The sequence below is a fragment of the Patella vulgata genome, chromosome 2, assembly GCF_932274485.2.
Source record: "Patella vulgata chromosome 2, xgPatVulg1.2, whole genome shotgun sequence".
Lineage (NCBI taxonomy): Eukaryota > Metazoa > Mollusca > Gastropoda > Patellidae > Patella > Patella vulgata.
In genome coordinates this window covers 29012634-29026037 of record NC_065880.2, presented here as the reverse complement: position 1 = coordinate 29026037, position 13404 = coordinate 29012634, and the positions used below count along the sequence as shown (strand labels likewise).

Below are 13404 nucleotides of genomic sequence, written 5' to 3'. Positions count from 1 at the left end.
GGACTAATATAGGGACAATTCATAAAATTATTATATTGAGTGTGGCCAGTCATAAGTGTTCACTTCATGCCAATCAGTCTATCAGACAATCACTAATAATTATAGTACACTTTTCAAATAAACAAAATTCAGCTTGCAATATTTTTTATTACAACAATACATCATGACATAAACAAAAGAATTTGGATAATAAATAACGTATTTAATAGGCCTATTTAAAAGAAACACAAATTCACTTGAAGTGTCTGTAGGATGATCTTTTTGGAATCACCAGCCCCGTTGCACAAGGTCGCCATTATACGAATAAAAATATCTCATATTATCCTGTGAGATACTTTCTTCCAAACTGTTGAACTTTCTTTTCAAACGCCGGTGATTTAATTGGTGTATTAATTTCATAAAATGGGTTCATTGCGTGTTTGACGTAAGTGTCATAAACCTCTGTGAAAAAGTTTTTAATGCCATCTTCATTTTTAATTTCATGTAACATCAACAGTCTCATTTTCCCAGCGGTAACAAAAGCCGACACAAACCACTCATTGAATTTGTCAACGATTTTCAGATACATATTGTTCGTCGACCACATTTGTTCATCAACAAGATCCAGTGCAGCATGAGCAATAAACTGGTTTAGATGACGATGGTCGTCCTTCTTTGGGTCATTTGTTTTGTTTGGTGCAATAAACTCCATTTCAAAAATAGGATTGTCATGATGACCAACAATAACAAAATAATAATTTCCTGTCATATTGTTAATTGAGTCGTTTAAACTGTTTCAAATCATTCAACACAATGAAACAGTTATTAATGAGTTGTGAAAATGGGGAGTCGACCCGAAGTCCAAAATGGGCGAAACGTCAACCATTACTGAAAGGGAAATCACTCTGGTTCGAGTTTAAAGGGAAGTGACGTCACTTAGTTTCATCGATAGCGTCAAAATGGCTGAAAAAACAAGCACGATGTCGAACGGAGGATTCTGGAATGCTCCTAAGGCTAATTATAGTCCACAAACACAAAATTTGTTGAAAGGTTAGATTAATATTTAATGCTACTTTCCAGAGTTATAAATGGCAAATCCGCGAAGAGGGTATTTGAGAGATAAGGAAAGGTCTTGACTCGTCAACCCGTGTTCGGTCACGGCTCACGCCGTCACCGTCAATGCTCAATCAATGCCAATGGGCATGGCAAATATGGAGTTGCTTTGATGTAGCTTAATGTAGGTCGATCGAAGAGAACCTTCTGGATTTTTCAATGCATGATTCGCAAAATTGGTCGATTTTTTTCAATCGAAGTAAATAAAAATAAAATAAACTAAAGTTCAATTTGTTGACTGAAAAATCATGTATACTGTTTTGATTTGTAAATTTGTGTTGTTAATTTATCCATGGCTAGTCTCCAGGCCTGGAAATAACGGTTTTAGATGTGCCAGACAAAATGTCAGGCACTAATGAAATAGTTCCCGACATTTTCAACTTAGTGCCGGACATGTATAATTTGTAATATCAATAAAAAAAGACAAATCAGTGCCGGACAAAATGACAGGCACCAGAGGTTTTGTGCCTGACAAAGCCTGAATCTGTACCTGACATTGTCTGTGATAGGTGCCTTATTTCCAGGCTTGTAAGTCTCTTTATTAACTCAATATCAATTAATCATCCAAAATCTGTGAATGACTGAAAACACAAATAATTTGTCAATTTAAATCAACATTGATGTTGTGATCTTACCGGGAAAAGATAGGCTTCTGATATGCAATATTTAAGACAAAATAAACATTTTACCATCGGTACCCAAATCTTAACTCCAGCATGATGGGTTATATGTTTTAATTTTATATTTCAGAGATGATGAATGAATCAAAATTGACAAATTTTCAACAAAGACATCTAGAAAAGTCATTGAGAGGTAAGTATTGTATTGTATAAAACTTAATTCTAAGGAAATAATTAATGTGCATACCCTGAGACTGGTTTTAAAAGAGAGATATCTGTAGGCCTGTTGAGGTATTATCACTTTTAGACAGAAATTAATTATCCACTATATACTATATTAATTTAATTTATGCTATTGAAACTCACTATATGCTATTTAAGTGTAATTAATGTTAAATTATCTATATGATATATGGTATGCTTCTGAGCTTATTTGTTTACAATCTAATTTGAACATCCACTATCTGTCATGGACAATTAATTGATTAAAATTAATTTGATTAACCATCTTATCATAGTCTTTGTTTAAAACAACCATTTTCAATCATGTTAACTTGATAAATTTATTATTTACGTATTAATTGCACAGTAATTTTGAAACTGCCTAATATGTGTTATTGATTACAGGTGGTTCAAGCTTACCAGTACAGTGTGCACCAACTTCTAGTGCAAGACCAAAGATACAGAAAAAACCTCAAAAACAAAGTAAAATCATTAATCCTAAGTAAGTTTCAAATAAATCTTGTTTTACTTTTAAAGATGAAAATTCATCAGCAAAAATATTGTGCAAAAGAACGCCTTTTTGTTGCTCAAGCTCTTAGCACCCATTTACTATTACAGTAAGAGTAAGCAAAACAAAATGTTTTAAACTTCTGGAGGTATGACCCTTGAATATTATGTTTATTTCAGAACTTATAAAGGTGGTGTAAGAACTAAAGATACCATGGAAGCACAGGGAGCCTTTGAAAAGCCAGAATACATTCTGCCACATAAAGGTAAGAACTTGTATGTGTAAAGACAAATTTATCATACATTTATTGTTGTAACACACACAAAACCCAGAAGTTTGATGTGCCATATTTACATATGGTGTGGGAGTTTGGGATTCCATAACAATCACAACTCTCATCCCGTTCTGTTGAAAAGTTTACAGTGTAACGCTACCATGATGCATCTTGTTATCTAGTTCATCAATTTGCCTATAATAATACCTATTAAAGTATTAATTAAGTTGCCTTACATAATATTTACCTTGTTTTTTTGAGAAAACGGGCAAACCCTCATCAAAACTTTACCGGAAATAAACATACTAATAACTTGTTTTTCTAGTTACAAGATCAACAAGAGAAAAAGAAAAGTTAGCAAATATTATGGCATTTGGAGAAGATGTTGATAAATCAAAGAAAGGAAAAGTAAAGAGAGTAGAACTACCTGAAGAAGATGAAGTAGTAATTGACAGATTTGATGAATGTATGTACAGTTATTTTAACTAACGCCCTAGTTGATTACGCTGTATTTTGTCCCATGATTTTATTTACGTGTTTGCAGGAAAGGAAATAAAGATACATTATTTAAGATTTAGATAAATAGCTTACAGTTCTCGCTATAATAGTTTACAAATAGATAATAAAACAGGAATATATCGAAAATTTCAGTACAATTACTGTACACTGGGCAAAGTGATCAGTGTTTGAAGTTTTGAGAAGAATAACATAGTCTCGATTTTCATTGCTACCATTGTTACAATAATAAACAAAGTATTGATTATCCATTTTTAAATTAAATTATTAAATGGCAATCAAATTTTAATCCATTAAATATTTTGACCATCTGATGATCTAGAGAGTTTATTATTATGGGCTTGTCACATGAATATTAGCCTAAAGAATAATATTTATAACATTTGAGGCCAAAGAAAGACTTGCAATGAGTAGATTTAGCTCTTATAGAATGTGTCTTTAATAAAGGGACAGAAAGAAATAAGAATATTAATTTTGAACCAGTTTTTGATATAGGTTGTAGCTACAGGTATGCCCATAACAATCAGCTAATGGTATAATCTGTAGACATGACCAAGATGTGATTTACGAGCTAAGTAAAAGATCAAATTTGTATTGTGTGGCAGTGCCAGAATTTATTACTAAATCTTTATAAATTGTGTTAAACTACCAATATAATTATATACCTGTATTTGTTTTATTCCAGTAAAATGTGAAGTAGAAGATAGACAGAATTTTTTGAAAGATATGATTCAATTAGGAAGAGGAAAAGAATTTAAACATGTTATTGATACAGAAATATCTCAAGTGAGTAGTTTTAAGCATATCATTGTCAGAAAATACTGCTTAGTTTGACATGTTTAACAGGTGTACTAACCCAAACTGCGAGCAGTAGTTTCAGGCGGTTTCGAAAATGTGCTACAAATTTCAGTAAAAAAAAGATCACTGAGGTGCTAAAAGGTTAAAAATCAATCGGATCTATCCATGGTAAGACAAGCTTCTCCCAAGTTTCTTGCCTACTTAATATTGCTACACAAAAATGATTAATGAAATAATGATACAACCGGTTATACAAAATGGGTTCAGTTTAAGTTGACATTGTTTTCTGATTAATTAAAAATGAAACGTCTTTTGTTTTATTTTAGTTGGTGAGAGAAATGGAACTAATAGATAAAAAGAGGTCAAAGGAGCTAGAAGTTTTAATACAGAAAAAAGAGAGAGAGAATAACAAACTCAGTGACTCGTGACATGTCTCATCAACAATATAGCGATAATTAATCAAAAATCAAAACTACATACGCCACTCACACTCTTGAACACTGGTACTGTGTGACCTGGTGATGACTTTATAAACCATTCTAAAATAGGATGCTTAGTGAGTGGTACATATTAGTTCCTTTCAACAGAAACAAGACATTCTAAAACCGAATGCTTACATTAATTTTATTATTATCAGTTCCTTGATATTTAACACAAAACAAGTCATTTTAAATCCAAATGCTAATATTCATTACATTAATATCAGTTCCTTGATATTTAACACAAAAGAAGTCATTTAAATCTGAATGCTAACATTCATTACATTGATATTTAACATAAAACAAGTCATTTTAAATCTGAATGCTTACATTCATTACATTAATATCAGTTTCTTGATATTCAATATAAAACAAATTATTCTGAAATGTAATGCTAACAGGATGATGTCAATTTATTAATTTTCAATGCAAATTGAAAGTGTCGTCATCATACTCCAGTTCATGAAACATATTCTGATCCGCTTGACTGAAATGGTGTGGGCTTTAAATTGTATATCAGAGCTTTCAATTCAGGTAAGAATTTAGGCAGCTGGTTAATTTTTGCTATTCAGATTAGCAAGATAATATTTCCAAAATATATGAAAAAGTAGAATATATATTGTTTCACATTCCAAGTGTTTTTACACATAAAAAGTATTCTTTGTCTTCTAAAGTTTAATGTTTTTAAAAATCTAGATATACTACAATTTTTAGAATACATTTCACAGAAGTAAGGATTACATTTTATATTTATCCTCTTTGAAAATATTTTATGGTCATATTATTATTGTTTTATTAGTGAATTAGTAATGTATTTGCCGGAATGTCATATGATGATAGTATCAATTTTTGTTTATACCAAAAATCATACATTTTTCGGACAGTGTCTAATTTTTTAGATCTTAATGTTTAACATTTAATAAAGAAATCAAAATAAATAATCTTCTGGCTTTTATTCAATATGATTGAAAGAAGGCTCATTAAGAGAGTTTACTCAACACTTGTATGTGGCACTGGCTTGTTTATATCATCTGCAGAGTATGTCCAATGTTGAGAAATTTTCATTTTATTATATCTTTGTAACTACTGAATGGAGGAACATTAGAGGTTATTCCTTATAGAAATTCAACTTTTACAATGTTGTAGTTTGCCAGGCATTTAAAATCCCTTAAATGACAATTGGCAGCTTTGATAATGTATTAAGAGTTTATGGTCCCTCAAGTACCCTATTAGTTTTAATTACTGAATTGTATTGTATCATACAGTTTAATTGACCACTATACATCAAATGTATTTCATTTCCATTACATCATTATCTATTTGTCTTATTTTTTTATTAAGTTTTAATTTATAATAAATTCACTGATCATTGTATTTGTTTAAATTAAATACAGACATTTTATATCAAATTGATTTTTTTTTTTGTGTTTGTTCACATAGTCATTTAATAAAGATAGGATTATGGTTGGTAGTTTAGGAATGAGTTAATGAAATGGAATTTAACAGGCTAATGAAGACAGTGTGCCATCAGGAAAATTCTTGCCAGGACATCAATTGAATTATGGTTGTCAAGGGTTCTTTTACCTGCATGCCAAGGTGTACACACACACACAGGATCTTAGTCCCATCTAAACAATTAGATGTTCCTTGCCAGGCCCTCTGTCCTGCACCACTGACAAGCCTTGCTGGAAAATTCTGGGGGCCTTTCTCAACCAACACCGGACCTTCGAGTTAGTGAGTCAGTGCCTTACACACTGAGCCGCCACTGCTGTTGGGTCTTCAACTGCACTATGAATGTTTGGCTGTTTTATTGTCCTTTCATAAATATGGGGTTCAGTTCAGTCAGAATAAAGTTTGTCACAAAATGACCAAGTTGAGTGGAAACTATAAATCCCAGTGCATTTTGCTAGGAGCCTCAGGGGCAAAGTACAAGCAGTATGTTGAAATATAAACCAAATAAACGAGTAAATAATAAAAATAGTTTTATTTTTTTTTTCAATACATTTTTTAAAAATTAAAATAATTCAATTTTAATAATTAGAAATGTCACCAGGACATATATTTTATTTAGGAAATAGTCTCCCTTTCTGGAAAAATTTAGGTAGACCATGAAAGTAACACAAAATTCTTGGGAGATATTCTCCATTTAGAGAATGTTGGATTTATCATTTTGTTCACAGTACATTGACATAATGCCAGCAAATATATAAATAATTTGATCCAGATTACATAAATATGTGACAATATAAAATATTGTACTTATGTACAGGAAGCATCTTAATGAAAAAATGCATGGAGAAAAAAACCTAAACATTAATAAAACTGGCAAGACAACAATTGATGATTTTACACATCAAGTTAGAACATGGAGATCAACTGAACCAGTGAATTGTTCACTTTGTTCTCCCTTTCTCTACTCTAGCACTATACTCATTTTTCTTCAATAGAGCGATTAATTTGGCATGTCAAATAAATATTGTTCTCTGATAAGTTTTAGCTGAACCCCTTTGCTTTTCTTACTATATTGCATAAAACTAGAAAAGATTTGGGTGTAGTGAAGAGACTATTACCACTATGGAGAATAAATAGTATTAAAAAGATTTCAGGGAACAATTACCAATTGGAAATCTGTGGTTCTAAAACAATACCAATCAATTTTTCTAAACATTTAGAATGGTTTAAATATTTATAAAAATTTCACAATAGAACATAGATATGAATAGTTTTATAACATTATGATACATATATTGTTTAATAAGAATGGCACAATATAAGAGACAAATTATGCAATATGACTTAAAGCAGGATATATTTAATATGCATTATAACCACTCTGGAAAATTATTTTGCTTACCACTTATTAAATATAGACATATATTATATTTAACAAACATTATTTGATGTAATACTATTTGATATTATTCAACAATGGGATGATCTATTTCTTCACAAAAATATATTATTTAACATTATGAATAAGAAATATAAATTTAAAATATTGGAAAAAATATCAGTCTTCTTCTGGGAATGCTTCTGCAGATATTTAAATATTCACACAACTAATAATGTAATAGTTGATAAAGGAATGTATATAATTGTGGTTTAGACGTTTCTTGAGGCTACAGGGCATTGTCCAATTGCCTGTATATTCATTCTGCCTTATGCCAAATGATATCCCTGGAATGAACTAAATCATCTGAAATAATCAGACCTCTTTGATTTGGGTATATAAAATGGTCAACTTTATCATTGACTTGTTTTGAGGGATGACAAAGAAACAAGTGGACTTCTGCAAAAATTTAATCTAACACTAATCTAAATAACACATCAGGTTAACCCAATTGAATACATTATTTTAACCTGAATAAAATAGGTTTATCTCCTTTGAATATTATTCAATATTATTACTATAGTATAGTTTTCTATAATGTCCTTGTATATCAAATATAAGGGTCTCTCTATATGCCAAGTGTAGTCAGTGGATGTCAACATAAGCATCATATTGAAGCCCTAGTGTATTATTATGCAGACTGAGTTCAGCAAATCAATGTAGTAAGAAAATAACCAACCTGTATTTGTTCAATGTCAACCGTGTGAATATTCAGTAAATAGCATATAGTGAATACAAGCTGTACCATGTAAAACAATACTTAGGGAATGACAGGTGACAATCCTAGTACTGTAAAGTCTATTAAATGAGCAGACAGAGATTTATTTCAGTGAATAAAACTAGATAATTCATTATAGTCTGGTGCATTAATCTTAAGCTCTGTGGGACACTTTTTTTTTGAAGATTTACAAACTTTCTCCTAATCTCCTTCCATTTTTTCCGTAACGTATATTAAAGGAGCAGACCCAGATATATTTCAGTGAATAATTAATTATAGTCCTGTGCATTTATCGGAAGCTCTGCAAGACCTATTTGAAGAAATACAAATCTTCTGTTTCAAACTGATGAAGGCCAAAAGTTTCCAAATTCCATTCAGTGTAGGTATCTGGTCTATCAATTTCCTTGTGGGGTTATCGACCATCTCCAAATGACTCAATATTTAGATTTGAAACTGACAATATCTGAATAGGATATATCTTAACATAATTAAATTGATTTTTATTTACACTGTCCTCTCAATATGGAATTGCCTTTTTAAAGGATTAACCAACCCAAATTTATATCTGAATACCAACATCTTTGGGTAAAGATTAAGAATCTGGGATTGAACCTTTAAACCTTAAGTTAGCATTGTAAACCCAAATTTATGAAGGCCTACTTTGGGTTAAATGTATATGAACACACCCTTAACAAGAATTTCTTTCCTTACAAAGTAAATATACATAATTTAATATTGATCAATGTACAAAATTACAATATCAAGCACTGTTACAGTTTTACATAAAGTAACAATGCTTTCTTTCTCTTACATTTTATTGCACTATATATATATATTTATATTTATATGGCATGCATTATAGACAATATGTTTGTGGTAAATTGCCCTCTAAAGCTAACGATCTACCAGAAAAAAACTTGATAATCATGAACAAATGTTGTGGACAGCAGAAGCTAAAAATTCACTGAGCACAATCTCTGCTTGACTATTTGACTATCATACTTCCCATAGACTGTTTAAAAGGGTATCACAAGTATTCAAACATCAACCAAACAGTGAAAATTTAATCTAGCATAGTTTAACCGAACACATGTTACAGGAAATCTGGTTTATTGAAAGATAGTAAAGATCAGACTTTTTACTTGGCCGGCCAGCCGGTCATTTGATGTATTTTGTTTATTTCAGTTTAGAAAAATACACATTATTTTTTTTAGCATTATCCTATTTTAGATATATTGATTTGTTTTACACATAAAAACTATAAATTTGAAACTATTTATTGTGTTTTAATGTGAAATTCTTTGAAGATATAATTCCATGGCAAGAAATTGACGGACAGGTAGGTTCTCCAGCTAGTCAGTTTCACTGTCAGTCAGTCAGGACTTCTGAAACAAAAGCCCTTGTATAGACTACTGATAGCATCACTGTCAAACTCAAAAGTTGTGGCTGATTAATCCAGATTTAGTCTCTTTTAATCATGACACGTTTAGCTCTATAGGGCATTTTACACTAGATAATAAACAAGGTAATATAAAATCACATGTAATAAGTTAATGAGACAAATGTTATAGATTATTAATAGTCTTCAGGCTATCAGATTTACAGGAACATCTTGACAGAAGTTATAGGTGTTTTATTTCTTATTTTTCTTTTTCTTCTTGTTAATCTTTGTTTCAACGGGTTCTTCTCTACCATCACCTTTTGCATACCCTGTTAAAATAAATAATGTATACATGAATGAATTAAGACTAAAGGTATAAATTGGAAGGGGCCTCTACCTATCTTACATACATTTGTCCAAACTTAAAGGACAATATTGGGTCAGTCATTATAAAATATGTGATAGAGCGCATTAAATACATCCCAAATATAATTTTAACACAGAGATCATTGCTATAACAAGCACGTGAAGAAACGGGTAGTGACGTCAAACATGACAAACACGAGTTGTCCTTCTATATAACTGACTGAAGTAACGAGCAATAACAGACAAACGATCGAATTTCATTTCACTGATAATTCAGTTGAAGATGAAAAGTTGTTATATGAGACGAGGAGAGGATATCTGACAATTCAAAAAAAGAATTGGCTGTCAGTAGATAAAAGATAACGAACAAATTAGAAAAAGTCTGTGCATTACCATGTTTTTATTAAGAACAGAATGAATAAAAACTCGGGAATGCACAGATTTTTCTATTTTTCTTGTGTCTCTTATCTAGTGACAGCCAATTCTATTTTTGAATTGTGAGATACCCTCTCAGCGTCCCATATAATAACTTTTCAACTTCAATGGAATTATCAGTGAAATGAAATTCGATCATTTGTCTGCTATCGCTCGTTACTTCAGTCAGTTATATAGAAGGACAACTCGTGTTTGTCATGTTTGGCGTCACTTCTCGTTTCTTCACGCGCTTGTTACACGTCTCCCGTAGCAATGATCTCTATGTTAAAATTATATTTGAAATGTATTTAACCAGTTCTATCACATATGTAATAATGACTGACACCAATATTGTCCTTTAACAGGATATGCACAGGTCACAATTTCATGGAATACAATACTGTTTATTATATTGTTTTCTCTAGAATTCTCTAGACTTTATCAGGCATCATTTGTTTGATAAATACTAGATAATTTTAGTTGAAATGTCACTCAGTAATAAACAGTAATAGTATTCCAAAATATTGTGCCCATTATCACTCTAGTTCAATTAGTAAGTATTTTTTTGTCTCAAGCTGTGAAATAGTTGTCAAACAGTCACACATAGCTTCCCCTAAAACATAAACCGAGTATGTACATGTTTCTTTAGTACACAAAATATATGCAGTTTGTCTTCATAAACCATCCTAATATTCTTCCATAAAGGGGACAATTTGAAACTTAATAAAAAGAAAGTTTAATTATCATCAAATTAAGCAAATAATCTAAAGGGAAATTCCATGAAAACCCTCTACCAATTGCACAGAAGATCAAAAATAATAGGAACAAAGGTAAAATTAAAGCCCCAACATTCCATAATAAAAGTTAAACATAGAGAATAGGAATCAAGACAAAACATAACTGATAGTACTTTTATTTTTAAAAACAATCTGGTAAGAAAATCTAATTTAAGTTATGGTCATTTAAAGGGGCATAATGGGAGATAAGATAGAGTTGACAGTTCTTGCTATAATAGTTTAAAAAATAGATAACGTAAATAGGCTAACCTCGATCATCATCATTACTAACGTCGCACGTCGGTACAAGAAAAAAACAAAGTCTCAATTATCCATTTAAATGTTTAATTATCCTTCACAAAATGTATTTCAATCCGCTAAATATCGCAGGCAAGCGATGGCACTGAGAGCTGATTATGGTCTGGATAAGTTAATTAATGTCTAATTAAAAACTTAGATAACATTTCAGGCCTAAAGAAAGACCTGAAATAGGCAGATTTAGCTCTTGCACGATGTATGTTTACACTAGTTTCTATTCATTTTATTTATATATCAATATATTAAGGATAAGAAAATACAGAACATAGAAATTAAACAGAAAACCATTTGTCATTAATGAGATAGTTTTTTTTAAGAATATATTATTGTAAACCTGGTCCAACATGCTATTATAAAAAATATACCTCTAGAACAGGGTAGGACCAATTAAAGCCTTAAAACATTTTAAACACCCTAACCCTGGATCATTTGCGGTGATCTTTCTTTGTCTCCTTAATGCCAGCACTAATATAAAGGGATATTAATAAATATTATGTCTACAAGCTACCGCTAGGTCTAGTAATATAGCAACAGTAACTGTATAAATATCTACAAATCTATCACATGGTTTAGGAAAGTAGCAACATTAACTGTATAAATGTCTACAAGGAAAGTAAGTAACTATATAAATGTCTACAACCTATCACTTGGTTTAGGAAAGTAGTATTTCTATAATCTAGAAATTGATATTGTAATGACACGTAATACCACAAGGTATTGCTACAAGGAAATTGATATCAAGCAGTTCATCACCCATTTAAAATAAGTCTGGCATGACTACAGTTAAGTATTGCCATAATGTTATGTTACAAAACACCCAAATAATGAATGATTTAATATTTTAGTTTGAGTGATAGATAACTGCTGATGTAAATGTCCTTCTATAGATATCACTAATGAACTTACCTTTTGCTTGTAAAACTTTGGCAATATCTCGATCTTCTTCTTCATATCTATACAAATATAAACACAACTAATACATTTAATAAGCCATCTAGGAGAATGTTGTGTTCACTGCTTAACTGTTCACTGGTTAGACACACATATATGCCACTTAAAACTGTAAAAATTCCATATAATGTAATAAATTGTGCATGTACTAAGATAGATAATACTGCCAATTTCTAGTGAACTCAGAAAAACTGCCTGTTTGAAACCAGGTTGCGAGCTGTATTTTTAATCTGGTTTATTTGCTTCACCTTTTGTGATTAGAGACAGAACTAAACTAGCTTAACAATTGATGGCTATTTAAAACCACTTAATTGTTATTTCGAATTCCAACTGTCAAGAGTTCTTTTTGTCCCATCTGAACAACTAGACACTGTCCTTGTCAGGCCCTCTGTCCTGTACCACTGGCAAGGGGAAGCTGTGCTGGAAAATACTGAAAACATTCTCGGCCAACACCAGGAGTGAACCCAAGACCTCCTGGTTAACAAGCCAGCATCTTACTCACTCAGCCACCGTGGCTCCCTAAAAAATATAATGAATTCCCACCTTATTCTATCTTCATCCATACTGTCAATTATACCACTTCTTTGATTAATAACATCTATCTTTTTATTGATTAATTCATCTTCTTCATCACGTTCATCTTGTGTTTTATCGCAATCTATAAATATGTCAAAATTATCAAATGTCCAAAAACTTCAATCAAAGATGAAGTCTTGTCTTTTTATTTTTGTGAAACTTCCATTTGAGGCTAGAAGAAAGAATTGTTTTAGGAAGATTTAGCTCTTCCGTAATGCATCTGTAATAGTTCCCTGTAAAATATATTAAATAACTTACCTGGAATAGATATCAAAAAACGTAAACGACTGTCAATACTGTCTTGTTCATCTTCAAGTTCCTGTTCTTTATTTCTACAAAGACAAAATTAAATTACATTTCTTTATCTCCTTACTACCACAGCATATAAATGTATATTAAAACCAGAAATCAGTCCACACAAATTAGAATAATTTATTGTCACTTAGCATCACAATATGTTTTAACATTGACCAACCACTAGTTGAATTAAAATAAGATACCAAAG

General features: G+C 31.0%; 2 protein-coding genes across 4 annotated transcripts in view; one reads left to right on the top strand and one right to left on the bottom strand.

Moving 5' to 3' along the window:
* Positions 1-848: 848 nt before the first annotated feature.
* LOC126809851 (UPF0193 protein EVG1 homolog) lies at positions 849-5899 on the top strand. Its single transcript, XM_050534664.2, has 7 exons — positions 849-1029; positions 1843-1905; positions 2340-2436; positions 2622-2707; positions 3042-3182; positions 3918-4018; positions 4357-5899. The coding sequence occupies exons 1-7, from the start codon at positions 939-941 to the stop codon at positions 4456-4458; spliced, it is 681 nt and encodes a 226-aa protein (XP_050390621.2). The 5' UTR covers positions 849-938; the 3' UTR covers positions 4459-5899.
* A 575-nt stretch (positions 5900-6474) lies between these two features.
* The window catches only part of LOC126809672 (MICAL-like protein 2), a 51500-nt gene continuing 44570 nt past the window's right edge, over positions 6475-13404 (bottom strand). For 2 of the 3 annotated variants that reach the window (XM_050534342.2, XM_050534341.2), the window contains exons 9-13: positions 13158-13231; positions 12867-12981; positions 12279-12325; positions 11738-11837; positions 6475-9827 (exon numbers count right to left, since the gene is read on the bottom strand). In XM_050534342.2, the coding sequence (XP_050390299.2) occupies positions 11740-11837; positions 12279-12325; positions 12867-12981; positions 13158-13231 (334 nt within the window). In that variant the 3' untranslated portion in view covers positions 6475-9827; positions 11738-11739. The remainder of the gene's footprint in view (positions 9828-11737; positions 11838-12278; positions 12326-12866; positions 12982-13157; positions 13232-13404) is intronic. The other variant, XM_050534343.2, reaches the window with a different exon arrangement.